This window comes from Bison bison, unplaced genomic scaffold (genome assembly GCF_000754665.1).
Source record: "Bison bison bison isolate TAMUID 2011002044 unplaced genomic scaffold, Bison_UMD1.0 scf7180017864168, whole genome shotgun sequence".
In the NCBI taxonomy this organism is placed as follows: Eukaryota; Metazoa; Chordata; class Mammalia; order Artiodactyla; family Bovidae; genus Bison; species Bison bison.
Window position 1 is genome coordinate 2368934 of NW_011494740.1, and position 27544 is coordinate 2396477.

The window sequence follows — 27544 nt, forward strand, 5'->3', positions numbered from 1 at the left end:
CTTCTCTAGTTAATGAGGACTTCAGAGAAGGGTTCATTAAGTTTTTTTCCTCCAACAAAAGAATACTGTCCCCATGAAAAAGGCTCTTGAATTTCATTTTTTGCTCCCTGGATCAAGAGGGGAGAGTGAAGTTCTGAGACGTGGTTTGAGGCCCTTTGGGAGCGTGGGCATTTCGGAGCCCCAGTCCCTTCCACTCGGAAATGTTGGGGATTTAAGTCAGAGCGGGGCGTGCCTATAAATTTCATCCCAAGAACGGGTTGAAATCACACTGTTTAAAGAAACCAGCCTAACCACCTGAAAGGGTGGGAGTAAAAGGAAGCAGGGCCGGGACTAGCCCTGGTGCGGAAGACCCCTCTCGGCCCCGGCCCCTCCCGGGCCCGCAGTGGCCGCCGAGTGCCACATCAGCACCCGCGCTCCACTTCCAGGTTCTTCCCAAGGATGCAGCGAGAGAGCCCGGGGGGCGGGGGGCGGGGCTTGAGGCCCGCGGGAGTGGCGGGCTGACCCGCCAATAGGCGGCAAGCGAGGAGCCCCGGAGACCAATCAGCTGGAGCTTCTGCTAGCGGCGGCCGCCTAGACTCATGCCCCGCGGGGGAATCAGATGAGACACATCTGGACAGCTGCGCTGGGGAACTGTGCTGCCCCTTCTCGGGCCGACGTCAGCTGAGCACGTCTCCCACGTTCTCTCCTTGCAGGCACTTATTATTATTCATTTTCCCAATGAAGCAACCTAGAATCCAAGTTTAAACTTTTCTCCTCTAATGCGAGAGGGGGCCAGATCCCATCCTACTTGTTAAACGTTCTTGGGGCTCTGGGATCCAAAGGACAGAAACAGCAACAACGAAAGCCCAGCCGCTGTCTCATTTAAAACTGGCAAAGTGGAAAAGTAGTATTGAGTAAGACCAATTTGGGTAAGTTTTGGATACGTATTGGATATCCTGTTTATCGCTCTATGATCTCTATCTTGCCTCTTTTTCCTATTCTCACTAGTCCTCTCTTTATCAGGGAGAGAATACCGCTTGCTGCCACAAACTGAACAGACTTCGTTTCCTTTACTTCTTTGGTAACACTTTAGTTTTGGGGTCATCTGTATGCTATTTTTAAAAATTTCCTGGGAACCGAAATTTAACTGCTTTCCTATTAAAAGCCTCTTCTAACTTCAAAGTTGAACTATGCATAACTTTATTTTTCTGTTTTCTTTCAGTGAAAACAGTGTATACATTTGTAGAGCCGGTATTTTTATCCATCCCCAACACTCTATTTTGGTAGAGGATTGAAAAGTTATCTGGGTTATTCACAACTAACGAAACTTTTACTTTCTATAATAAGATGTTTAATATTAAATTATTTAAATCCTGAATTGTTATAGGTAGTTACTGTTTCAGTTACATGTGAATGAAGCTCAGTGTCTTTTCTGTATTCTCCTGCTCATAGTGGTAGGCACAAATTCTTCCTTGATCATTAAAAAACACATTAAACATGTTTGTTTAGAGATGCTGTACATCCACTATGTACACCAATAATGTTATATATTAATTGCACTATGTACCACTATGTACATCAATAATGTATATCCACTATGTACACCAATAATGTTATATATTAATCGCACTATGTACCACTATGTACATCAATAATGTATATCCACTATGTACATCAATAATGTTATATTATGACCACTATGTACAGACCACTATGTACATCCCTATGTACATCAGTAAATAACATCACTGTTCTGTATTAATCCCATAATTACATCAAAATAATATTCACAGTGGTTGTTAGATCGTTGTGCTTCCACATAATTCTGATATTTATTTCAGGATTTAGAAATGGAAATGTTGGGAAATATTGAGCTAGGTGAATGGCCTGAGGCTCATTCCATCTTAGACATCTATAATTGTCTCTGTTTAAGCAATGTTTTAGATTTGAGGCTTTATCAGATATTATTTACTATTGTGGCCAGAATTAATCTTTAATTTCTGACTTAGAAAGCAGTAGGTGCCTTAATTGAAAGTGTGTTTTTGATTCAGAAAAGCATTGCACACTGTGAGTGGAAGAGTTGAAGTGGTTTTCAGGGCTGGAGGTTTAGAAGAAACAGTGTTGCAGGGATCAGTATAAAGAGCCAGCTGGTCTGGTTCAATTCAAAACCCTCCTGTTTAATCTTGAGCAAGTTACTCAGCCCATCTTACCTCAGTTCCATCCTCTGTATATGGAGATAATACTACCTATCACCGGCTCCCTTCTCAGCTTCCCCTGCTGCACTTGTTTTCCCAGCCACCATTCTGACCTCTACACTACCACCTAGGGTTTACTGAGTGCAGACCAGTTGTTAATGGGGCCTTGTGTATAGCTGTAAGGGAGAGAGAGTCTGGAGAGGAAAGTGAGGTAGAATTTATCAAGCACCTTAGAAAGATCTAGAAAGTTCTGGGAAAGAGAACTTATAGGATGGTTTTATAGAAGGGTTGGCATTTCTGGGAAAGATTTTGACAAACAGCTTTGGTTGAGGGGAAAGGGATCCTAAAACAGAAGGTGGCAGGCATTCTAGGAGGAAGGGAAAGCATGGACAAAAGCATTGAGGCTAGAAAGTGTGACTCTATCATCAGGACCCTGGGTTGTGATAGGGATAATTCATGAGAAGTCAGTAGATGGAAAGATGAAAAGTGGGGGAAGGGGGAGGTAGGAGAGAGTGGTGGGGAGAGCCTGTGGGGAAGGAGAGGCTTGGGAGGTAAGATTGGTAGGAAGTGGCAAGCTGAACTGGCAGCAGTTGCATAGTTGGAGGTGTCTCTGGAATGATCCATCTCTGGAGTCCAGTTTCTACCCCTTGCCCAGCATACCCTCCCCATCTGTTCCACTGCTTCAGTGACCTCCAACCCACCCCCTTCAGGGCCTTGAAGGACTGCCCAGTGAGTCTGGGTCCCACTCTTGGAATCACTCTTGTGGTGGCTGTCTTGGAGCTCTGCTGAAGTGGTTTGGCATCCTGGACTATTAGGCTGCATTTCAGATGCAGGCTACACTCTAAAGTCTTTGACATGGTTGTGATTGTTGCAGTCGTCCCCAACTCCCTACACACACAGTGTGTGCTGGAAAGCCCTTTTTCATGTTGCTAAGAGAGTCGAACATTCACATGGTAATATTTATAACCTTAATATTTATAACCTTATGATGTACAATTGTTGAAGAAGATAAGACCTGTAGTATTCACCTCAGTGGAGAGTCAGTTTGGAGATCTCTGCTGTCTCTTCCTTGAGAAATACTGAGCTGTGTCAGAGGGAACCCAGGTCTGGTCCTGATGCTGCTGTGGACCACCTGTGTGACCTTGGGCAAGACTGAGCCATTATGGCCGTCTCTGTGCCATCAACTGTTAAAAGATCTCTAAGGCCCCTCTTCCCTTGGATGATTCTTTTATTCTTCTTGCACCCCCTAGAGCCCAAGCCTTAACCACTAGTCTGTGCTGCCTTGGATATAATACATCAAAGCAGCTTTTTTTGTTTATAACAACAGTAGTCAGGAAGTCCATGGAAGGAGGATCACTGGAGGTGGGGGGACCATTTGGAGGAGTGGAGTTGGTACAGTTTCCCAGGAGTGGCCAGAATATCAACATGAGTCTTGTGTACGGATGTGTTGCATGTGCAGACCGGTCATGTTTTGTTGTTGTTCAGTTGCTAAGTTGTGTCCAACTCTGCTACCCCATGAACTACAGCAGATGCCATTCAGCCATCTCATCTGGAGATGTTTTACTTGTTTTTTAGATGGAGCTCATTACAAATAATCATCTGTATTTTCTTTTTTTTATTTAAAAATTTATTTTATTTTATTTTATTTTTAACTTTACAGTATTATATTGGTTTTGCCATATATCAATATGAATCCGCCACAGGTATACACATGTTCCCCATCCTGAACCCTCCTCCCTCCTCCCTCCCCGTACCATCCCTCTGGGTCGTCCCAGTGCACCAGCCCCAAGCATCCAGTATCATGCATCAAACCTGGACTGGCGACTCAGTTGAAACATGTATAATATCATATATGTCTTTTCATTTTGATTGAACAGAACTACTATAGACCTTGGGCTTACGGTAGACTTTCAGTAATACCAGGTGACTCATTGTTGCCTTTAAAAAGCTGAAACAGAGTATACAAGCATCAAAAGTAATGATTTCCCCTTTATTTACTGCCTTCTTCCCTTTCTACTAGTTTTTCCAGATGTAATTTTGTTAGTAGTTTGGTCTGTATCCTTCCAGTCCTTCTCCAAGAGTCTACTCATGGGTGTAGATCTAAACATGAATATAATTTAAAAATATAAATAGAACCACAGTAGTTTTATTTGAAAATACAGAGAAACAATGAAATGTCTGAAGGCTTGTGGAAGAATGGGGCAGATGCCAGGTACACTTTCTATTCCTGTTACTTGTGAATCCTTGTTTGTTTGTTTGTTTTTCTTATTTCTAGAGACACTATGGTTTTGGGATAAGAACTTCACGTGGTGAAGGTCAACGTAGGACTATTTGAGGGGTCCTGTTATTAGTCATACCCAGTCTGGATTTGAATTTTGGGAATTCAATCTTAAATTTTTTAATATAGTGAATCAACTTTAAAATATTTCTTGAAAAACAGTTTAGTTTTCTTTTTATCTTATTAACTTAATGTAGTCACTCTTTTCAGTCTAGCACACTGTGCTCAGTCAGTGAGACTTTGGAGTCAGACTGAAGGTTTCAACTTGATACCTACTTCTTACTAGTGTAAGTCACTTTGTCATGGAGGTTTTATTACCTATAAAATGGGGATATCAAAGCCACTAAATGAGAAAATCAGTAGAAAACATTTAGCATGATGTCTGCGTCATACTAAAGCCTATACATGTAAGCAGTTCATTTTTTACGGTGGTAAAAAGCATAACATAAAATTTGGCTTTGTAACCATTTCTAAGTGTATAGTTCAGTGACGTCAAGTACATTCACATTTTTGTGCAGTCATCACCACTGTGCATCTCCAGAACTTTTTCATCAAAATGAAACTCTGTCCTCATTAAACCTTAACTCTCTATTACCTTCCCCTGTCCTCTCAGCCTCTGGCAGCAACCATTCTACATTCTTTCTAATGCATCTGACTACTCTAGGTATCTCATATAAGTGAAACTATAGAATATTTGTCTTTTTATGACTGGATTATTTCACTTAGCATATGTCTTCAAAGTTCACCCAGATCATAGTGTCATAATTTGATTTCTTTTTAAAGCTTAATAATTTTTCTTTGTACATATATATCACATTTTGTTTATCCAAAACAAATGTTGATGGACATTTGGGTTATTTCCATCTGCAAAGTTAATTTTTTGTGTCAATTTGTCCAGGCTACAGTATCCAGACACTTAGTCAAACATTATTCTAGATATTTAGTGAAGGTATTTTTAGGTTTGAGGCTTTAACCCCATGAGGGCTTCCCTTGTTGCTCAGTGGTAAAGAATCCGCCTGCCAATGCAGAAGCCACAGGAGATGTGGGTTCAATCCCTGAGTGGGGAAGATCCCCCAGAGAAGGAAATGGCAACCCATTCCAGTATTGCTTTAAAATCTCATGGACAGAGAAGCCTGATGGGCTATAATTCATGGGGTCCCAAAAGAGTAGGACATGACATAGCAACTAAATAGCAACTACTTGCATAAAATTCAAATGACATCCCTCATTTCCAGGTAGCCCTGTATTAAATTACTATCCTCACACTTTAAATGAACTAAGTATAAAGTTCTGAATTTCACTTTGATATGTCTAGGTATAGACTTAAAAAAAAATTAACAGCTTGTTTTCTTTTGATGTGTCCTTTATATTTGAAGACTCAAATATAAAGTCTTCCTTTAGATCAGAGAGTTATTTGAATCTCGCTTCCTCTCTCTATAAGCCAGAAATAATTCAGACTAATGATTCTCAACAGCTGTTACAGGAAGAGGGGAAAAACCAGCATAGAGAGAGGCATGTAGTAAGAAGCACATTTAGGACAGATTTAGGAACACTGTGTATTAAATAAATAATGAAAATTTAAGAACATTAAAAAATAATGCAGAAGGAAAAATCGTGAAAAATGCTCTCACCAAAATCATGTGGTAGCTGAACCTTGAGGACAAAGGCCTGAGGAAGAGGGAGTAATAAGGAGGAGAGAGAAGGTTTTGTTGAGAAAGAATGGGGGGTACTGGGGTCAGGGACCTAGAAGCTCTTACCTTTAAGCCAGCAGGAAGGAGAACTGACAGCCCAGCGTCTCTGTCTCTGGTGTCGCTTCTCCTCCTCCTGCTCTGCCCTCAGTTTGTGTACACCGAGGGCATGAAGACAGACTGTGGGAGAGCAGGGTAATCTGGTTTTTTCCTTGTTGCTTGTGTGACTTTTCCTCTGTTGTTTCCACTGCGGGGAGCAGAAGAATGAATCAATGAGGATGAATGAGATCATCCTCCTGGGGCAAGTGGGAAAACCCCATACAGACACTAAGCCTCCTTTTCCTCATCAGAAAAGCAGGCCTTTCTCCCTCTACTTCTAAGAGAGGATTCATGAAGTCCTGTATGTAATGGGGCTTCGTGAACTGTATTGTGTTTTATGGAGGAGAGAGGTTATGTGACCGTGATCGTACTTTAAAGCTCTTTCTTCACAGACAGATGCACAAACAACTAATGGCTAAGTGAGTGACAGTTTATTAGGTGTCAGCTCTTCTCAGGGTTCTTCTCGTTGTACTGTCATGGATGCCTTATGGTGTAGAGGCTATTATTATTTTAGAGATGAGATAACTGAGGCCCAGAGAGGTTAAGTAACTCTTCCAAGGTCACACAGTGATGAAATCAGGATTTAAGCACAGGATAACCTCCTTGCAGTGTCTGAATGCTTTATGCCATGTGTAATATTATCCTCAGGAGTGAAGCACCTGTCGTGGTTGCCACTTTTTGATATTCACCATGGCCTGAAAGGTAATCTGGCTCTGCCTTTATCCACCCATCTCCACCTTGTCCCCTCCTTTCCCAATGCTAATGAAATGTAGTCAGACTTTGGATAAAAAAGTAGGTTCAGGTAGAGGCCACGTGATGATTTGAGGTGTGAGATACTTGTTTTGTTCTTTCATCTACAAGCTCAGGCTTGGACTGGTGCTTCTCTCATGTTCTCCGGTAGCAATAACTTTGCCATTAGTTTTGAAATGAGTGAGATGGCCAATACCAAGTCCCAGAGAAGATCTGTGAGCAACTCTGCTCAAATAGGGCTTCCCTGGTAGCTCAGATGGTAAAGAATCTGCCTGCAATTTAGGAGACGAAGGTTCGATCCTTGAATTGGGAAGATCCCTTGGAGAAGGGAATGGCAACCCCCACTCCGGTATTTTTGCCTGGAGAATTCCATGGACAGAGGAGTCTGGCAGGCTACAGTCTGTGGGGTCTCAAAGAGTTGGACATGACTGAGTGACTAACACACACACTGCTCGAATAATGCAACCTACTTCTCCTCTGATAAACTTGGCCTCATGATGTCCAGATTGTATTTACACCTTATACAAGCCTTTTAGGCTGTTTGTTTCCTTCCCCGGAAATGGGGCTGGTGTGAGTCAGGATGGTACAGGGGATATTCCAATTGCTCTTGAGATTAGAAAATAAAAGATTGATAGTGTGATTGTTGATATTTTTGATGAGAATTCATTGGTGGAGAGCATGACAGTTACTCAGTGAGTTGAGAAGAAACACATCTTCTGGGAAAAAGCTTTGGCTTTGGCCTGGGTGCTTACCATCCAGAGGCTGTCTGTGTGGAGAGAGTCATGAGTCTTTCCCCATCTCACTGTTGTTTTCCAGTTTCCAAATGGAGCACTACTGTTGCAGTGAATGAGAAGGCAGCGGCTCCAAAATTTCTCATGTGGCCATGGAGAGACATGGGTTATACAAAGTATGCTTATATAGCTGGAAGAGGTATTGGAGGGTCAACATCATTTCAGACTGGACTTCCAGTATTCTCCTTGCCTTTTAAACCCATTACCTATTTTAATGATTTCCAACTTTTAGAAGAGGATTTTATTGTCTTTTGTTAATGAACTGGCATGGTAATGAAAACAATTCTCAATTTTTTTGGTGTGTGTGTGCCTGCTGATGCTCAGTCGTGTCCAACTCTTTGTGACCCCATGGACTATAGCCCACCAGGCTCCTCTGTCTATGGAATTTTCCAGGCAAGGATGTTGGAATGGGTTGCCATTTCCTACTCCAGGGGATCTTCCCAACCCAAGGATCGAACCTATGTCTCTTGCATTGCATCTTCTGCATTTGCAGGCAGATTCTTTATCACTGAGCTACTTGGGAATCCCTTTAGTGGCCAAAAAAAAAAAGTATATTCAGTAGTCTGAGGATGTGAAGTAGGAATGTGTCTTTTATCAAGCTTTCTAGGAGAGTCTTGGGTCAGTGGCTCAAGATCCTCATTTTGAAAAACTCAGGTTAAAGTGGTATCTTTTCTGTGTAATAATATTGGTGTTGAGTGCTAAGTTGACTGAATTTGAAAGAATTTCTGGTTTTGCCCAAGATAGAGTAACAGGGCCAGATTTATTCTTATCCTGAAATAATAAAAAATATCAGATAAAATATATGAAGTAATATATGGGTTTTGAAACACTGGTCATCAGGCAATGGGAGGGCAGTGATATCCAGGAAATTACAAAGACGTGAACACTCCAACTGCTCCAGCTGATCCCTGGGAGACAGTCCAGGCTGAGCCCCAGGTGGAACTCATACTCCTTGAGTTGAGGAGGTGGTGCTGAGAGCTCAGGAAACCAAGGTGTCCAGAGTTCACAGGACTGAGTTCCAGAACCAAGAGACCTGCACAGAGAGGGGTCACTGGAAACATGCGGGAAGGCCCCTCACGTGTTCGTAAGAGTAAGTGAGTCAACTACAGGAGTCTGGAGGGTGGCGGGAGGGGTGCAAAGATGAGGGAGAGGGTGGAGAGCAGTTCCCTGCAGTCACAGAAGTCTGGGAATATTGCTTGTTCCCTCCAACCAGATTAGAAGACTTATAATTCACAAGTATTGGACAGAACAGTCAGGAAGGTCTGGCCTCAGTAACGGGGAATACTTAGCCTTAAACTGATCACTGCTCCCGACATGCCTAACAGATCATCAAAAAGTGATACCTGAGAGGATCAGACTGCTCCCAGGTCACCTACTCATCCCAGAACAGACCTCAAGAATATTTAGAAATATGAAAAAATATCCAGTGCCCCAAAAGACAAAATTCACAATGTCTGGCACCCCAAAATAGTAAAGCAGTTGTGTTTAAAATGAAACACACTGTCCTTGACTGACCTAGAAGTGTATTTCCACACACATTTTTGTACCATTATGCAGTCAAACAGTTAAGTCCATCAGTGTAACATTTTGTACATAACATGCCCTACTCTGCTAAACCATGGTCTGCGTTAATATTTATCTTGGCTTCTGAGATAACAGTTCCTCTTTCATGTCCATTATTTTTTTTTTAAATATGTTTCCTGTGTTTGGTAACTCCAACTCCTGGCTTATGGGAAGGTAAGCTCAGTCAGTACATCATGTATCTGCCCCAAGCATTGGAGCTGGGAGCAATGGATGGTGAAATGGGGCTAATTCTCTATGGCTGATGGGTGACTTGGAATCAAATGCCATAGAGAGCAGTAAGGGCCAAACCAGGGAGTCCAAGATCTGCTGACAGGTATAAGGGGTGAGTTCAGCCAGGGTGAATTTCAGCCTCTGAAATTCAACAGCAGTGTACCAGTGTTGTGTTAGGACTGAAGCTGAAGAGTCAGACCTTGACTTTGCTACTTGCAGTTTGAGGTTGGGTTAGTGAGATTACTCTGGGGTCATGCATGAGCTTAATGCTCTACGGGTCCATAACGGACCTCCAGACTTTGAGCCTGGGCTGTCTCTTCTCCTCTGAGATTAGGTAATTTTTAATTTGGTCACCAAGCACCAAGTGTGTTTTGCTGATTCATTGCTGCCTAGAAGTTCAGTCTGACACCCTGTCTTCTGGGTATCCCTTCTTTAATGCTTTGCTACTTGAAGAAACAAGTGTTCTTTAGTTTGGCTGGTGCCAAGCACCTTGCCATCCTTTCCCATTCTGCCTGAGCAGATAGGTGACTTTTCTACTTATAAGTCTCTTGGATGGTGGAAAAGTGTATGTTTCTTAAAACGTTGTGTCCCAGATCAATTTGTAAAAAAGTAAGAAAGCTCTTACTTGAAGATAATGACAAGACATTACTACTATCATCTGATGAAAATGTTCCTTTCTTTGAAGGATTGGGGCTAAAGGGTCAGTCTTAGCAAAAATTGGAAGTCAGTTTGTCTTTTAAAGCAGAGGTCTTAAGATCACGTTTTCACCTGAAAAGGAGGCCGATCAGAAGTCTTCCAAAACCTTACTTTTATTCCCAGTGTTGGCTGGACTCTGGGTTGGGTTACTACAGCAGGAATACAGGGATGCATACTAGTCAGTATTCTCATGATCTCTATGATGGTTCTTGTGGCAGAAACAGTTTACTTGCAGTATTTAATGATAATAATAACAGCAGCTGCAGTGTTAGATGGCGGATGGAGAAAGTCTATCACTTTCATTTCCTTTCAATCAGCATTGATCGGAGGAGGATCCGTTTCTCTCTGGTGTTTTCCAGTGAGAGAGACGAGGAGAGCGTGGGTGAGGCTTTCTGTCTTCACTTGATGAGCTTAGGACCATTTCCTGTCTTCCTGCACATGTCTGGGACCTTCAGCCTGTTTGCAAGATGTACTCAAGGACAAAGATTGTGGTTTCTGGAGAGAAATGCACAGAAGAACTTGATACAGTCTCACAGTTGTTAATTGTGGTAGGTGTAACTGGTTTTGTTTTTTGGCATATTGTTATTGTTGTTGTTCAGACTCTTTGTGACTCCACCGACTGCAACACACCAGGCTCCTCTGTCCTCCACTATGTCCTGGAGTTTGCTGTCCACTGAGTTTGGTTCATGTCCATTGAGTTGGTGATGCTATCTTACCATCTCATCCTCTGTGGTCCCCCTTCTCCTGCCTTAAGTCTTTTCCAGCATCACAGTCTTTTCCAACGAGTCAACTCTTCACATCAGGTGGGCGACATATTGGAGCTTCAGCTTCAGCATCAGACCTTCCAATGAATATTCAGGGTTGATTTTCTTTAGATTTTACTGGTTTGATCTCCTTGCAGTCAATGGGACTTCCAAGAGTCTTCTCCAGCACTGCAATTTGAAAGCATCAATTCTTCGGTGCTCAGCCTTCTTTATGGACCAACATCCATTCATGACTAAAGAAAAATCATTAATTTGACTGTAAGGACCTTTGTCAGCAAAGTGATGTCTCTGCTTTTTAATATGATGTCTAGGTTTGTTATAACTTTCCTTCCAAGGAGCAAGTACCTTTTAATTGCATGGCTGCAGTCACCATCAGTGATGATTTTGGAGACCAAGAAAAGAAAATCTGCCAGTGCTTTCACTTTTCCCCCTTCTATTTGCCATGAAGTGATGGGACCAGATGCCATGATCTTAGTTTTTTTCTTTCAGATCACACAACTGTATTTTCTATTTGTCTTGTGTATAGATAGGGCCATCTGGTTGGTTTAAACCAGTTAAGCCTTCTCTACCACCTCTCTTTTGCCTCTGTGGTGAACATAGAGTCCATGCGTTGAAGATGGCCTCCAACAGGAATGTGATCTGAATTTCTAAAGCCTTGCTTGAAGGAAAGATACCCAGGAAAGCCACACAATTGGAAGTGCTCTGTTGTTCTTAATTTGCATAATATGTAACCTTTCACATTAGAAGCTACTTAGTTTTTCTAATGTTGAGTTTGAAGCCAGCTTTTTCACTCTCCTCTTTCACTCTCATCAAGGGGCTGTTTAATTCCTCTTCACTTTCTGCCATTAGGCTGATATCATCTGCATCTTTGAGATTGTTGATATTTCTCCCAGCAATCCTGATTCCAGCTTGTGATTTATCCAGCTCAGCATTTCACATGATGTACTCTGGGTTTAAGTTAAACATGCAGGGTGACAATATACAGCCTCAACATACTCCTTTCCCAGTTTTGAACCTGTCTGTTGTTCCATGTCTAGATCTAACTGTTGCTTCTTGACCTGCATATAGTATTCTCCAGGAGACAGGAAAGGAGGTCTTTTACTCCTATCTCTTGAAGAATTTTCTTCAGTTTGTTGTTGTCCACACAGTCAAAGGCTTTGGTGTAGTCAGTGAAGCAGAAGTAGATGTTTTTCTGGAATTCCCTTGCTTTTTGCATGATCCAGTGAATGTTGTCAGTTTGATATCTAATTCCTCTGCCTCTTTGAAACCCTGCTTGTATATCTGGAAGCTCTCAGTTCAGATACTGCTGAAGCTTGGCTTGAAGGATTTTGAGCCTAACCTTGATAGCATGTGAAATGAGCACAATTGTATGGTATTTGAGCTTTCTTTGGCATTGCCCTTCTTTGGGGTTGGAATAAAACTGACATTTTACAGTCCTGTGGCCATTTCTGAGTTTTCCAAATTTGTTGACATATTGAGTGCAGCACTTTAACAGCATCCTTTTAGGATTTGAAATAACTCAGCTGGAATTCAGTCACCTCTACTAGCTTTCTTAGTAACAGTTCTTCCTAAGGCCCTCTTGACTTCACAGTCCAGGATATCCGGCCCTAGGTGAGTGACTACACCATCATGGTTATCCAGGTCATAAAGACATTTTTTTGTACAATTCTTCTGTGTATTCTTGCCACCTCTTCTTAATCTCTTCAGCTTCTGTTAGATCCTTACTCTTTCTGCTTTTGGCTTATTTTTATTTATTTCTGCTTGAATGATAATGAGTAAGAAAGGGTAGAGTGAGTGGGTCAAAGTACTGTGCCCTGATAAGCAGTTACATTCTGATTGCCTCTCAGATGGGAGTTTATTTTTCCCTGAGATGAGAATCTGCTTGATAATGGGAAACCCTTGAAGCAGGCAGGAGCCTTTGAGTTGCTTCAGTCTCAGTCCTGCTTCCATCTCCCACTTTTGTCTCTGCCCTCTACTCTCATGCTCTTCTGCCAAAACCCATAATTGTCCTTCTGTTGGCAGCTTTCTCCAGGACCTCATTTACCCAGAAACTGCACAGGATTCAGTAGAGGCTAAGTTGGGATTCTTCCCCTCCTGTTTTCTGTGTATATCATTTTGGGGATTGGAAATCAAATTTTCATGCCACTTTAGAAGTCCTTCTTCAAGATTAAAAAAAAATAAATTTATTTATTTTTAATTGAAGGATAGTTGCTTCACAATATTGTGTTGGCCTCTGCTGTATATCAAGATGAATCAGCCATAGGTGTACATATGTCCGCTTCCTCTTGAACCTCCCTCGCACCTCCGACCCCTTTCCACCCCTCTAGGTTATTACGAAGCCCCAGTTTGAGTTCCCTGAGTCATACAGCAAATTCCCATCAGATAGCTATTTCACATATGGTAGTGTACATGCTTCCATGTTACTCTGTCCATTCCTCTCACCTTCCCCTTCCTCTCTACCCTCCACCTGTGTTCATAAGTCTCTTCTCTATGTCTGCATCTCCATTGCTGCCCTGCAAATAGGTTCTTTGCTACCATCTTTCTAGATTCCATATATATGCTTTAATATATAATATTTGTTTTTCTCTTTATGACTTACTTCCCTCTGTATAATAGGCTTTAGGTTCATCCACCTCATTAGAACTGACTCAGATATGTCCCATGTCCTAACTATTGTATATAGATCTGCATTGAACACTGGAGTACATGTGCCTTTTTCAATTTTGGTTTTCTCAGGGTATATGCCTAGGGCTTATATGCCTAGGGCTTCCCAGGTGGCTCAGTGGTAAAGAATCTGCCTGCAATGCAGGATCTGCTGGAGACACAGGTTGGATCCCTTGGTTGGAAAGATCCCCTGGAGGAGGAAATGGCAACCCACTCCAGTATTCTAATAAGGGAATTATTGGATCATATGGTAGTTCTACTCCCAGTTTTTTGAGGAATCTCCATACTGTCTTCCATAGTAGCTGTAATCAATTTACATTCCCACCAATAGTGCAAGAGGGTTTCCTTTTCTCTGCACTCCCTCCAGCATTTATTGTTTGTGGATTTTTTGATAATAGTCATTCTGACCAGTAGGAGGTGATATCTCATTGTAGTTTTGATTTGCATTTCTCTAATAATAAGTGATGTTGAGCATCTTTTCATATGTTTTTTAGCCATCTGTATGTCTTCTTTGGGGAAATGTCTGTTTAGGTTTTTTTGCCCACTTTCTGATTGGGTTATTTGTTTTTCTGGTATTGAGTTTTATGAGATGCTTGTATATTTTAGAAACTAACCCTTTGTCAGTTGTTTCATTTACTATTATTTTCTCCCATTATGAGGGTTGTCTTTCCACCTGATTATAGTTTCCTTTGCTGTGCAAAAGTGTTTAAGTTTAATTAGATCCCACTTGTTTATCTTTGTTTTTATTTCCATTACTCTGGGAGGTGGGTCATAGAGAATCTTGCTGTGATTTATATCATACAATGTTCTGTCTGTTTTCCTCTAAGAGTTTTATAGTTTCTGGTCCTGCATTTAGGTCTTTAATCCAATTTGAGTTTATTGGTGTTAGGAAGTATTCTAGTTTCATTCTTTTATACATAGCTTTCCAATTCTCCCAGCATCATTTATTGAAATGACTCTTTTCCCCATTCAAATTCTTGCCTCCTTTGTCAAAGATAAGGTGCCTTTAGGTGTGTGGGTTCATCTCTGGGCTTTTTATATTGTTTCATTGGTCTATATTTCTGATTTTGTGCCAGTACCATACTGTCTTGATGACTGTAGCTTTGTAGTATAGTCTGAAGTCAGGGAGGTTGCATTCCTCCAGCTGCATTCTTTTTTCTCAAGATTGCTTTGCTATTTGGGGTCTTTTGTGTTTCTATACCAATTGTGAAAATTTTTGTTCTAGTTCTTTGAAAAATGCCATTGGTAACTTGATAGGGATTACATTGAATCTGTAGATTACAGTTGGTAGTAGAGTTATTTTTACAGTATTGACTCTTCCAATCTAGGAGCATAGAATATCTCCCCATCTGTTTATGTCATCCTTGATTTCTTTCATCAGTGTCTTACAGTTTTCTGTATACAGTTCTTTTGTCTCCTTAGATAGGTTTATTCCTTGGTATTTTATTCTTTTTGTTGCAGTGGTAAATGGGATTGATTACTTAATTTCTCTTTCTAGTATATAGTAATGCAAATAATTTTTAGGTATGGATTTTATATCCTGCAACTTTACTAAATTCACTGATTAGCTCTAGTACTTTATAATATCTTGGTAATGTCTTTAGGGTTTTCTATGTATAGTATCATGTCATCTGCAAACAGTGAGGATTTTACTTCTTCTTTTCTAATCTGGATTCCTTTTTTATTTCTTTTTCTTCTCTGATTCCCATAGCTAGGACTTCCTAGCTATGTGTGTTCCTAGCTATAAACAGTGTTGAATAATAGTGGTGAGAGTGGGCACTCTTGTCTAGTTTTGATCTTAGAAGGAATGCTTTCAGTTTTTCACTGTTGAGAATAATGTTTGCTGTGGGTTTGTTGTCTATCACCTTTATTATGTACAGGTTCCTTCTATGCCCATTTTTTGAAGAGCTTTTATCACAAATGGGTGCTGAATTATGGCAAAAGCTTTTTCTGCATCTCTTGAGATTATCACATAGTTTTCATCTTTTAATTTGCTAATATAGAGTATCACATTGATTGATTTGTGTATATTGAAAAATCCTTGCCTCCCTGGGGATAAACCTGACTTGATCATGGTGCATTATCTTTTTAATGTATTGTTGAATTTTCTTTGCTAGAATTTTGTTGAGAATTTTTACATCTGTGTTCATCAGTGATGCTGCTGCTGCTGCTACTGCTAAGTCGCTTCAGTCGTATCCGACTCTGTGCGACCCCAGAGACAGCAGCCCACCAGGCTCCCCCATCCCTGGGATTCTCCAGGCAAGAGCACTGGAGTGGGTTGCCATTTCCTTCTCCAATGCATGGAAGTGAAAAGTGAAAGGGAAGTCGCACAGTCATGTCTGACTCTTTGCGACCCCATGGACTGCAGCCTTCCAGGCTCCTCCATCCATGGGATTTTCCAGGCATGAGTACTGGAGTGGGGTGCCATTGCCTTCTCCGTCATCGGTGATATTGGCCTGCAATTTTCTTTTTTTGTTATGTCATTGTTTGGTTTTGGTATCAGGGTGATGGTGGCTTTGTAGAATGAATTTGGAAGTGTTACTTCCTCTGGAATTTTTGGAAACAATTTCAGAAGGATAGGGATTAGTTCTTCTCTAAATGTTTGATAGAATTCACCTATGAAGCCGTCTGGCCCTGGGCTTTTGTGTTTTGGGGAGATTCTTGATAGCAGTTTTGATTTCAGTGCTTGCAATTGGTTTGTTCATAGTTTCTATTTTTTTCTGGTTCAGTCTCAGAAGGTTAAACTTTTCTAAGAATCTGTCCATTTCTTCCAGGTTGTGCATTTTATTGGCATATAGTTGCTTATAATAGTCTCTTATGATCCTTTGTATTTCTGTGTTGTCTGTTGTAACCTTTCTTTTTTCATGCCTAATTTTGTTGATTTAATTCTTCTCCCTTTTGTTCTTGATAAGTCTGGCTAATGGTTTGTCAATTTTGTTTATATTCTCAAAGAACCAGCTTTTAGTTTTATTAATCTTTACTATTGATTCCTTTATTTCTTTTTCATTTCTTTCTGCTCTGATCTTTGAGCTATCTTTCCTTATACCAGTTTGGGGTTATTTTTGTTCTTCTTTTTCCAGTTATTTTAAGTGTAAAGTTAGGTTATCTATTTGTTGTTTTTATTGTTTCTTGAGGTAGGAATGTATTGCTCTAAACTTCCCTCTTAGAACTGCTTTTGCTGCATCCTATAGGTTTTGGGTCATCACATTTTTGTTGTCAGTTCTAGGAATTTGTTGATTTCCCTTTTTATTTCTTCAGTAATCTGTTTGTTATTTAGAAATGTATTGTTTAATCACTTGTAATTCATATCTAGTCTCATAGTGTTATGGTTAGAAAAGATGCTTGATATGATTTCAATTTTTCTTAAATTTACTGAGGCTTGATTTGTGACCCAAGATGTGGTCTATCCTGAAAAATGTCCCGTGTACACTTGAGAAGAAAGTGTATTCTTCTGCATCTGGTTGGAATGTCCTGAAGATATCAATTAGGTCCATATGATCTAATGAGTTATTTAAGGCTTGTGTTTCCTTATTAATTTTCTGTTTTGATGATCTGTCTTTTGGTGTAAGTAAGTTCCCTACTATAATTGTGTTACTATCAATTTCCCTTTTTATGCCTATTACTGTTTGCCTTATGTATTGATGTGCTCCTATGTTGGTGCATAAATATTGACAACTGTTATGTAATCTTCTTGGATTGATCCCTTGATCATTATGTAGTGTCTTTCTTTATCTCTTATAATATTCTTTATTTTAAGGTCTATTTTGTCTGATATGAAAATTGTCACTCTGATTTTCTTTTGATTTCCATTTGTATGGAATATATTTCTATCCTCTCACTTTCTGTCTGTATGTGTCTCTAGGTCTGAATTCAATATTTTTTTTTAATATAAATTAAGAGGACCAAATTGTTTACCTGTCTTGAAAGATATTTTTGAAAAGTTAAAAACAGAGAAAGGTCAACTGGGTGGATGTTTGGATTTTGAGGTATCCTGACACTGGGATGAAATTAGTTCTTCTGAAAAGAAAAGATTGGGGTTGTTGTGTTAAACACCTGCTCCTGTACTTAGAACACAGTGGTTCTATGTTTCATGGAAAACAGTGTTGACTCTCACACTGAGCACAGTGAAACCTCTGAATTTTCCTTTTGGTACACATCCTTCACTGATACTGCTGAATCATAAAACACATGGCCAGACTTGGGGATGGAGTATTGTTAATGAGGGAACTTAGGCCTGAAAAGTACAATTTCAGGAAAATCTGCAATAATATAATTTCTACTTCATTTTTTGTCACATAATCCCTTTATTTTTCCAAGTTCTAGTTAACAAATAATATTGAGAAGTATCTTCTTCTTTATCATACTCAAACTGAAACACATCCTTTTCTCTTTTTCCTGTGGGTATGATTTGAGAAGCAATTTATCACTGGCAATTCTGAGTCTATGTCTAATAAGAAAGCAAGAATAAAGGTGAATGAATATTTTTTGGTGTTTTAAGTCATTGGAGAAATGATTAGCAAGTTAGTTTACATCACTGAGCATCTTACTCTTACAGAAAGAGCCATTAGACTAGTATTGGAGAAAGCAGTGGTATCCTTTGCAGAAAGACTCTGGTTTAATTGAGGTTTCTCCACTGGCCTTCTGTTAGGCTCACCTCCACCTCTAGTCCATCTCATCATTAACCACGTTTCTGAAATTAATGTATTAGAGGGGCCGTTTGGTCACAGGATGAGTGAATATTGATTGAGGGTGGTGATGGTGGATGGAAAAGGGAGGGCCTGCTGGTTATTCCAAGTGAGAGCCTGAACAACATGAAGAGGGAGAGTTAGCAAAAACACAGAAAGAGAAAAAAGAAACAACTGACCCAACCTAAAACATTTGTCAGAAATCTTCTTGAAGACTAATTTACTTTCCTTAGCCATATGGTTGGGCTTCCCAGGTGGCTCAGTAGTAAAGAATTCACCTGCAACGTAGTTCAATCCCTGGGTCAGGAAGATCTCCCTGGAGAAGGAAATGGCAACCCACTCCAGAATTCTTGCCTGGGAAATCCCATGGACAGAGGAGCCCATTGGGCTACAGTTCTTGGGGTCACAAAAGAGTTGGATGTGACTTAGCAACTAAACAACAACAACAGCCATATGGTTGAGTCATATTTTTTGTAACTAATTCTTATAAAATCTAACCATTTCCAATGGCTGATGGACAAAGAAGTCTCTTCCAACTTGTTAGGGTAAAGAGATCTCTTCTTTAACCAAAATTATAGGAAATCTTCTGCCTCCAGGCACTCAAATCTCTTACTGGGCCCACCCTGAAAGATTGCTCTTTTCAGATCAGTCCAGTTGATTAGGTTAATTGTGGCCCAGTCAATCTTAAATAAATACCAATTACTGGCGGAGAAAGCTTTTTTAAAAATTGAAGTATAGTTGATTTACAATGTTGTGTTAGTTTCTAGTGTACAGCAAAATGATTCAGTTATGTGTATATATGTATATATATATACATACACATTTTTGTCTGTGTGTGTATATATATATACATATGTATGTATATATATGTATGTATATGTGTACATATATATGTGTATATATATGTATACACACACACCTATACAGTAGGCCCTTGTTTGTTTTATATTAATATATAATACTTTGTATCTGCTAATCCCAAATTCCTAATTTATCTCTCCCTTCCCTTTCCCTTGTGGTAACCATAAGTTTGTTTTCTATGTCTGTGAGTCTATTTCTGTTTTGTAAAGAAGTTCGTTTGTGTCATATTTTAGATTCTACAATAAGTAATATCGTATGGTACTTGTCTTCCTCTTTCTGACATATCATTTAGTATGATAGTCTTATGGCTGAGTAGTAGTATTCCCCCTGGGGCTTCCCTGGTGGTTCAGGTGGTCAAGAATCTTCTTGCAACGCAGGAGACCCAGGTTTGATCCCTGGGTTGGGAATATCCCTGGGTTGCAAAGAGTTGGATATGACTGAATGACTAATGCTACACTAGTATTCCATGGTGTGTATATATAATACATCTTTATCCATTCATTTGTTGATGGACATTTAGGTTGTTTCCATATCTTAGCTATTATAAGTGATGCTTCTATGAACACTGGGCTGCATGTGTCCTTTTGAATTATAGTTTTCTCTGGATATTGCCCATGAGTGGGATTGCAGGATCATATGGTAACTTGTTTTTAGATTTTTAAGTAACCTCCATACTATTATCCATAGTGGCTGCACCAATTTACATTCTCATCAACAATGTAGGAGAGTTCCCTTTTCTCCACATCCTCTCTAGCATTTGTTATTTTATAGACTTTTAAATGATGGATAGTCTGACCAGTGTGAGGTGGTACTTTATTGTAGTTTTGATTGGTATTTCTCTGATAATTGAGTATCTAATAGTTGAGTATGGTTTCCTGTGCCTATTGGCCATTGTATGTCTTCTTTGGAGAAATGTCTGTTTAGTCTCCGGATAAAAAAACTTTTGCATCTCTAAGGAAACAGCCATGTTTGTGAGTACAATTCATACCAGCATGGAGTGACGCTTCATAGGGACATGGAGCGTTCCAGACACTGCCTAGGTTGAATGATGCCCAGAGCATCTCTTTCCACTGTAGTTTCCATGGAGGTTGCTGAACAACCAGAAGAGGAATGCTTTATCTTCAGAGCCAGCTTCATGGTTATGCAATGTGTACAGTTGTACAGGGTCCAGTTTTAGATGAGAGAGCTTCATTCTTGGTTTAATGCTCTACTGTCACTGTTGTGAACATCCCAACAATTTATGAACAAGGGACCCCACATTTTCATTTTGTTTTTGGCCATACAAATCTATTAGCTGTTTCTGCCTCATTCTTCTAGGGTCACTCAGGTGTCACAAGAGGGAGAAAATAAAATCAAGAACCTGTTTGATCACCTTCCTCCAAGTTTATGTATCCAGATAAACACCTAATGAAACTGCTACCCGTTCTTTGATCTTAATTGATGGCATATTTAACCTCCTTTAAGAGGAGATTCTCAGAGATCTCTTTTCCCTTTCTAAAAGCATTTCCATACTGACTTCCTGCTGCTGCTGCTAAGTCGCTTCAGTCGTGTCCGACTCTGTGCGACCCCATAGACGGCGGCCCACCAGGCTCCCCCATCCCTGGGATTCTCCAGGCAAGAACACTGGAGTGGGTTGCCATTTCCTTCTCCAATGCATGAAAGGGAAGAGTGAAAGTGAAGTCGCTCAGTCGTGTCCGACTCTTAGCGACCCCATGGTCTGCAGCCTACCAGGCTCCTCCGTCTATGGGATTTTCCAGGCAAGAGTACTGGAGTGGGGTGCCATTGACTTCTCCATCCATACTGACTTAGAACCTCTAATTAAAAGAATGATTCAGGTCTGGGCAACATGTGGTACTTCCATACTTGGAAAAGAAGGATTTTCTACATCTCCTTGGTTTACTTTGTTTTATGGTAGATAGCACAACCTCAATTTCATGGGTGCATTTTACACATAAATGTGTAAAATTTATTTTTTAAGCAAGATTTAAGAAATATTCTTATTGGCAACTGGGTCCAAATACCGAAACCAGCAGCAATGATTGTGAATGTTCTTTCCTGAGTTTTCTTAATCTTCATAGGCTGTACACAGGTGAGGGGTGTACCCTGCAGCTTTTTATCTATTTCCCTTGGGTGGGAATGGGTGTGAGTAGCCTGGCTTGGTGGACTGGCCCAGGAGAGAAAAGCAGGGTCATGGGAGGGCCTTATCCCTGTGGAAGCCTCCACTTTTTCTGTGCTTACACACTGGCCACCTAAGTTGGACGATGAGAAGTTTCATAGAAATGATTAGTCAGGAGGCAGACTTGGTGAGAGTGGGCATAAAGGCTGTAAGTCCTTCTCAGGACCTGGAGAAGCACCTGCTGATGGTGGCTGGGGAGTGCTTCCCTGATTGCCAAGGACAGGGTCTTCTGCTAAACAGAGAGTGTGCATAGTGGAGTGATACTCAGTCTTGCTTATCTGATGACATTAATTAAGGGATGTTATGGGCCAGGGTTCTGTAGGTTGAGTGGAGATGGAGGCCACTGGCAATGCGTGCCATGCCCAGGGAGAAATATGTGAGTGGGAGGAAGAAAAAAGGATTTCTCTGGAGCTGTTCCAAGGTTGATGCTAGTGAAAGATGCTTGTCTCTCTCAAGCATTAAAGCAGCATCTGCCAGGATTGTCAGCTACTGAACAACACACCTTCAACACTCATGAGCCGTGGGGAGTGTGGGTACAAGTAAAAGAGTCGTAAGTTTTAATGTGTTTCCTTACTAGTTGCTTTTGGTGTGCAACTGGACATGTGTATGTGTGTAAAACTGACAGAAACTTGTCGGGTTATGGTCTATTGATTTTTTTATTCAATTTGGCAAATTTTCAGCATTAACTAAGACATGAAGGCTTTGTTTTAAGGCTTTAAAACAAGGCTTTGTTTTGTTTCTTAATCCTTAACCCTTCTGCCTCAAGTCCAAGGTGCTACTCAGACCAAGAATGATGAATGACTATGAAGGGAGAATTGATTTGACACAGTCAAAAATTAGTTCACCATTTCTATAGTAATCTTTAGTGTAAAAGAGCAAGAACTTTTCATTCACATTGACATCTAACACTTATGTACCAAATTATTATATGCCAAGCACAGTTCTAGAGCCAGAGATTAAGAAGAAAAGAAAAATAGAAAAAATAATCCTACATCCATGAAGCTTTTGTTCGAGTGAGGGGCAACACAATCAATGAAATAGCCAGGGAAGTCTGTAGTAGTTTAGATGGGAATTATTATGGGAAAGTAAAGCAAGAAAAGGGGATGGGGTTTGAGGCACTTAGTAGTTTTCAATAGGATGATCACGAAAGACTCCTTGAGAAAGTTTTTGAGCAAAGACTTAGAGGAGATAAGGGGAAGAGCATTTCAAGAAGGAGAAGCAGCAAGTGCAAAGGCTGTAAGGTGGAGGCAAGCCTGGTGTGCAAGGAGAGACAGGGAGGCCAGTGTGGCTCGTGGAGGGGAGGATGAGAAGAGGCTGGAGGAGTGACATCACTTGGGGCTCTGAATAGAAGGGGACGACAGAGGATGAGATGGCTGGATGGCATCACCGACTCGATGGACATGGGTTTGGGTGGACTCAGGGAGTTGGTGATGGACAGGGAGGCCTGACGTGCTGTGGTTCATGGGGTCGCAAAGAGTCGGACACGACTGAGCAACTGAACTGAACTGAATTGATGAAGTTTCTTGTGAAACCTTGGGCCCAACTTATACTTCAATAGAGTAACACTGGCTCCTATGTTGAGAAAAATGTGAAGGGCAGAGGTGGAAGCAGAGTCCAGTTAGACCATTGTAATAACCCAGACCTATATGAAAGTGCTTACAGGGGTGCAGTAAAGAGTGGACAGCCCCGGGGAATATTTTGGAGACAGAGCCAGCAGAATTTTCTAGTGGGTTAGATGTAAGAAGTGAAAGAGAGGAGTTAAGGATGACTTTACATCATCCTTAACTGTGGTGGGGGCGAGTAACCAGAAAGATGAAGTTGTCATTGAGTGGGGAAAACTAGAGCAGGTCTGGTCCGAGAGGGATGTTAGGAGATCTGTTTTGGATGGTTTGGGATTTGAGGTGTATGTCAGACATCTGAGCTTCCCTGGTGGCTCAGATGGTAAAAGGATCTGCTTGCAATGTGGGAGACCTGGGTTCAATCCTTGGGTCATGAAGATCCCCTGCATAAGGAAATGGCAACCCACTCCAGTACTCTTGCCTGGAAAATTCCATGGATGGAGGAACCTCTTAGGGCTACAGTCCATGGGGTTGCAAAGAGTCGGACAAGTGACTCACTTTTTTTTTTTTTGAAGTGAGCAACTTCACTTTTTCATTTCAGATATTTAAGTGGAGATGCTGAGTGGGAAGCTGGATATGGGAGTCTAGAGTTAAGCAGTGAAGGCTGAGCTAAAGATAGAAATCTAGGAGTGGTGATATAGTATTCATGCTGTGAAGCAGAATGAGATCCCCCAGTACTGAGGGCAGGTAGAAAAGAGTTCTAAAAACTGAGCCTGAGGACTTGCTAATTTTAAGGACCTGTGAGATAGGAGAAAGCAGAAAAGAAGGAGGAACCAGTGAGGAGGAAAAACAGGGGAAGAGTATTTTCCAGCAAAAGGCCCTGATCTACTCTTTGAATTTCTGCTAGTGGCTCAAGTAAGCTGAGGACAGAATTGGCTATTGAATGCAGCAATTTGGGATCTTTGGTGACTTTGACAAGAGAGCTAGAATCAGGTAAGATCAGTAAAGAAGAGACAGGTTGAAGTAGGGAGAAATGAAGTTAGAGACAATTAAATTGCTACCAGTCTTCCTCACTCCCAATCCAGAAGAAACAAGCCCCTCAACTTCCCATTTTTATGATTTTCTTTATTTTATTTTGCCAACTCTGTTAATCTTTGTTAGCAACCTTCAGTTCTTTTGGAATGGGCTGACAAGCCAGCAAGATGGGATGCTCCCACAGGAGGGAGCCTCTACTGGGGTACAGAGCTTCTTGTTACTTCCCTTCATGTCTGGTGGTAGAAATGTGGCCACTTGTCTGGTCCTGAGGGTGGTGGCGGGGGTGGAGCAGTGGGGGCAGGCACAGCTATGCACACTGCATGATACAGGCCCTTTGAGGAGGATGCATTCAGGTCATGATTTTTGAGGGGGGGCAGGTTGCTCTCATTGCTTCTTGGTGAGGCCACAGGAATAACTGTTTTAGCATCTGTCTTGTTATAGTTGCAGAGAAGGGCAAGATTTGGGATAAACTAGAGGGATTTCGTAGCAGCAGCGGAGGGATTTCAGAGGAGAGCACAAGAGTGAAGGACATGATGTTGAAAGGAGAAAAAAAAAATCAGTACATATTGGTGGCTTGTCAGCTGTGGCTCTTGCCCTTTAGGGATATGAAGATTCGTCTCATCCTGCAGAGGCTGACCTACATTTCAAAAGTGACTGTGAAATTTGGTGTGTTTGAGGGAAACTCCTTTCCTGGCTAGGGCCACAGGATGACTCATCTGGCTTGGATATAGTTAGCTTTTGTTGAGGTACCAGGAGAGCTCCCGTGCAGGGTACTAGACTCAATTCCCAGTAAACAAGAGTATCTCCTGATTCCTCCACTTCCTTCCTGTTGCTTCAGTGAGGCTTCATGACTTTTGGCTCAGGAAATCATGAGTGATTTGGGAGCACAGAATATGATTTTTGGTTTTCCTTTAGGACCATGTTAGGATGCTAGTAGATGCCACACACAGGACAAACTGGTGGAGCCCCCTCTTAGCTGCCCCTGCTGGGTTCTGGAAAGTTATGCTGTCTGCTCTGTTGTTTATGTGCTGTTGTACCTTGGGCTTCCCTGGTGGCTCAGACGGTAAAGAATCCACCTGCAATGTGGGTGACCTTGGTTTGGTTGGGAAGATTGCCTGGAGGGGGGCATGGCAACCCACTCCAGTATTCCTGCCTGAAGAATCCCCACAGACAGAGGAGCCTGGAGGGCTACAGTGCATAGGGTCATGAAGCGTTGCACACGACTGAATGACTAAGCGAATACCTTGGGAATCTGGCTTCCCTGGTGGCTCAGATGGTAAAGAATCTACCTACAATGCAGGAGACCCGGTTTCAACCCCTGGGTCAGGAAGATCCCCTGGGTCAGGAGAAGGGCACAATAGCATACTCCACTATTCTTGCCTGGAGAATCCTGTGTACAGAGGAGCCTGGTGGGCTACAGTCCATGTGATTGCAAAGAGTTGGACATGACTGAGTAACTAAGCGTGGCTACTTATCTTGGGCATCTACCTGCAGTGCCTTTTTGAAAAATAGATTTTATTTTTTAGAGAAGTTTTAGGTTTACAGCAAAATTGAACAGAAAGTACAGTGGGTTCCCATACATCTTCTCCCTCAAAACATGCACAGCCCTCTCCACTATTGACGTCTCACTCTAGAGAGGTACATTCTGACAAACCTACATTAACACATTATTATTACTCAAAGTCCCTGTTCTGGCACTTGTGGGGAGTGACCAGAGCCTCCTTGCCACATTTTGCTCCTGCACCCTGGCTCCAGGATACCTCCAAGCCAGTTTATATAAAGAGTATTTCTGATCAGCCTAGTAATGAGGGAGGAGGTGTTTGTTGTCGATTATTTATTGTTTCTGGTTCAGTTGGAGTTCATTAGAAGCCATGCTTTCCTAACACCTCTAGTCCTCTCTCAGGCAGTGCTGTGTTTCTCTGGTTAGATACCTGCCCAGCAATGTCAAATCCTGGGTTCAGATCTGCCTGCAAGAAGACCAAGGCAGGGAGTTCCCTAGTGGTAGGACTAGTGGTTAGGTTGCCTAGTGGTTAGGACTCTGTGTTTTCACTGCGGTGGCCTGGGTTCATCCCTAATCTGGAAATTGAGATTCCACAAGCAGAGCAAGAAAAAAAGAGGAAAAGGCAAACAGTGCCTGGTGAGTAAGTGTGGGGCATAAGGTAATGACCTGTGTGTGCGCTCAGTTGCTCAGTCATGTCCAACTCTTTGTGTCCCCATGGACTGTAGTCCACCAGGCTTCTCTGTCCCTGGAATTTTCCAGGCAAGAATACTGGAGTGGGTAGCGATTCCCTTCTCTAGGGATCTTCCTGACCCAGGGATTGAACACACGTCTCCTGCATTGGCAGGCGGATTTGTTACCACTGAGCCACCAGCTTCCTGATAATCAAGCCCTCTTCTCCCTCACTTCCTGGTTGGTCCATCATGTTATAATGATAGTTTTCATGAGAAATTCCATGAAAGTTTCTGATTCCTAAGATTAATTTCTCTATGCTGGAGGCGAGGGGATGAGTGCCAGGCAGTGGTTGTAGGCTGCCCTGGACCCTGACCTGCTTCTCAGGATGAGGAAAATTGGGCTATTTGGGGATGACATGTCATTCATCTTGATTTGTTTGCTTTTCAGGAGTGTGCCTTTGCTGAGAACATGGGGCGTACTCTTGTGTGGTATTGTTGTTTGGTTCTTTTTAATAGTGTAATACCCTAGTGTGCCATCTTCCAAAGTTTCCAAATTTTCTGGCATATTGAGTGCAACACTTTCATAGCATCATCTTTTTGGATTTGAAATAGCTCAGCTGGAATTCCATCATAACCACTAGCTTTGTTCCTAGTGATGCTTCCTAAGGCCCGCTTGACTTCACATTCCAGGATGTCTGGTTCTAGGTGAGTGATTACACCATCGTGGTTATCTGGGTCATGAAGATCTTTTTTATATAGTCGTTCTGTGTATTGTTGCCACCTCTTCTTAATATCTTCTGCTTCTGTTAGATCCATACCATTTCTGTCTTTCAGTTTGCTCATCTTTACATGAAATGTTTCCTTGGTATCTCTAATTTTCTTGAAGTGATCTCTAGTCTTTCCCATTTTATTCTTTTCTTCTATTTCTTTGCATTGAGCACTGAGGAAGGCTTTCTTATCTCTCCTTGCTGTTCTTTGGAACTTTGCATTCAGATAGGTATAGCTTTCCTTTTCTCCTTTGCCTTTAGCTTCTCCTCTTTTCTCAGCTATTTGTAAGGCCTCCTCAAACAACCATTTTGCCTTTTTGGATTTCTTTTCCTGGGTATGGTCTTGATCACTGCTTCCTGTACAATGTCACAGACCTCCCTCTCTAGTTCTTTAGGCACTCTGTCAACCAGATCTAATCCCATCAAAGTCCACCCATCTTGTTGAAAACAGGTGTGGTAAGGATTAGCTTTAGCTTCCTAAACCAAGATAATCACCATGCTGTGATCACTCACCTAGAGCCAGACATCCTGGAATGTGAAGTCAAGTGGGCCTTAGAAAGCATCACTATGAACAAAGCTAGTGGAGGTGAT

The 27544-nt window shown here is 41.4% G+C and overlaps 1 protein-coding gene across 2 annotated transcripts in view; it reads left to right on the plus strand.

Moving 5' to 3' along the window:
- The first annotated feature begins 600 nt into the window (after positions 1-600).
- The window catches only part of LOC104990059 (transmembrane protein 45A-like), a 115902-nt gene continuing 88958 nt past the window's right edge, over positions 601-27544 (plus strand). The window contains exon 1 of one of the 2 annotated variants that reach the window (XM_010841956.1): positions 601-908. Coding sequence is in view for 1 of the 2 variants with exons in the window: in XM_010841955.1 (XP_010840257.1) it covers positions 8840-8870 (31 nt within the window). In the remaining variant the exon portion in view is untranslated. Of the gene's footprint in view, positions 909-8704; positions 8871-27544 lie in introns of those variants that run through there. The other variant, XM_010841955.1, reaches the window with a different exon arrangement.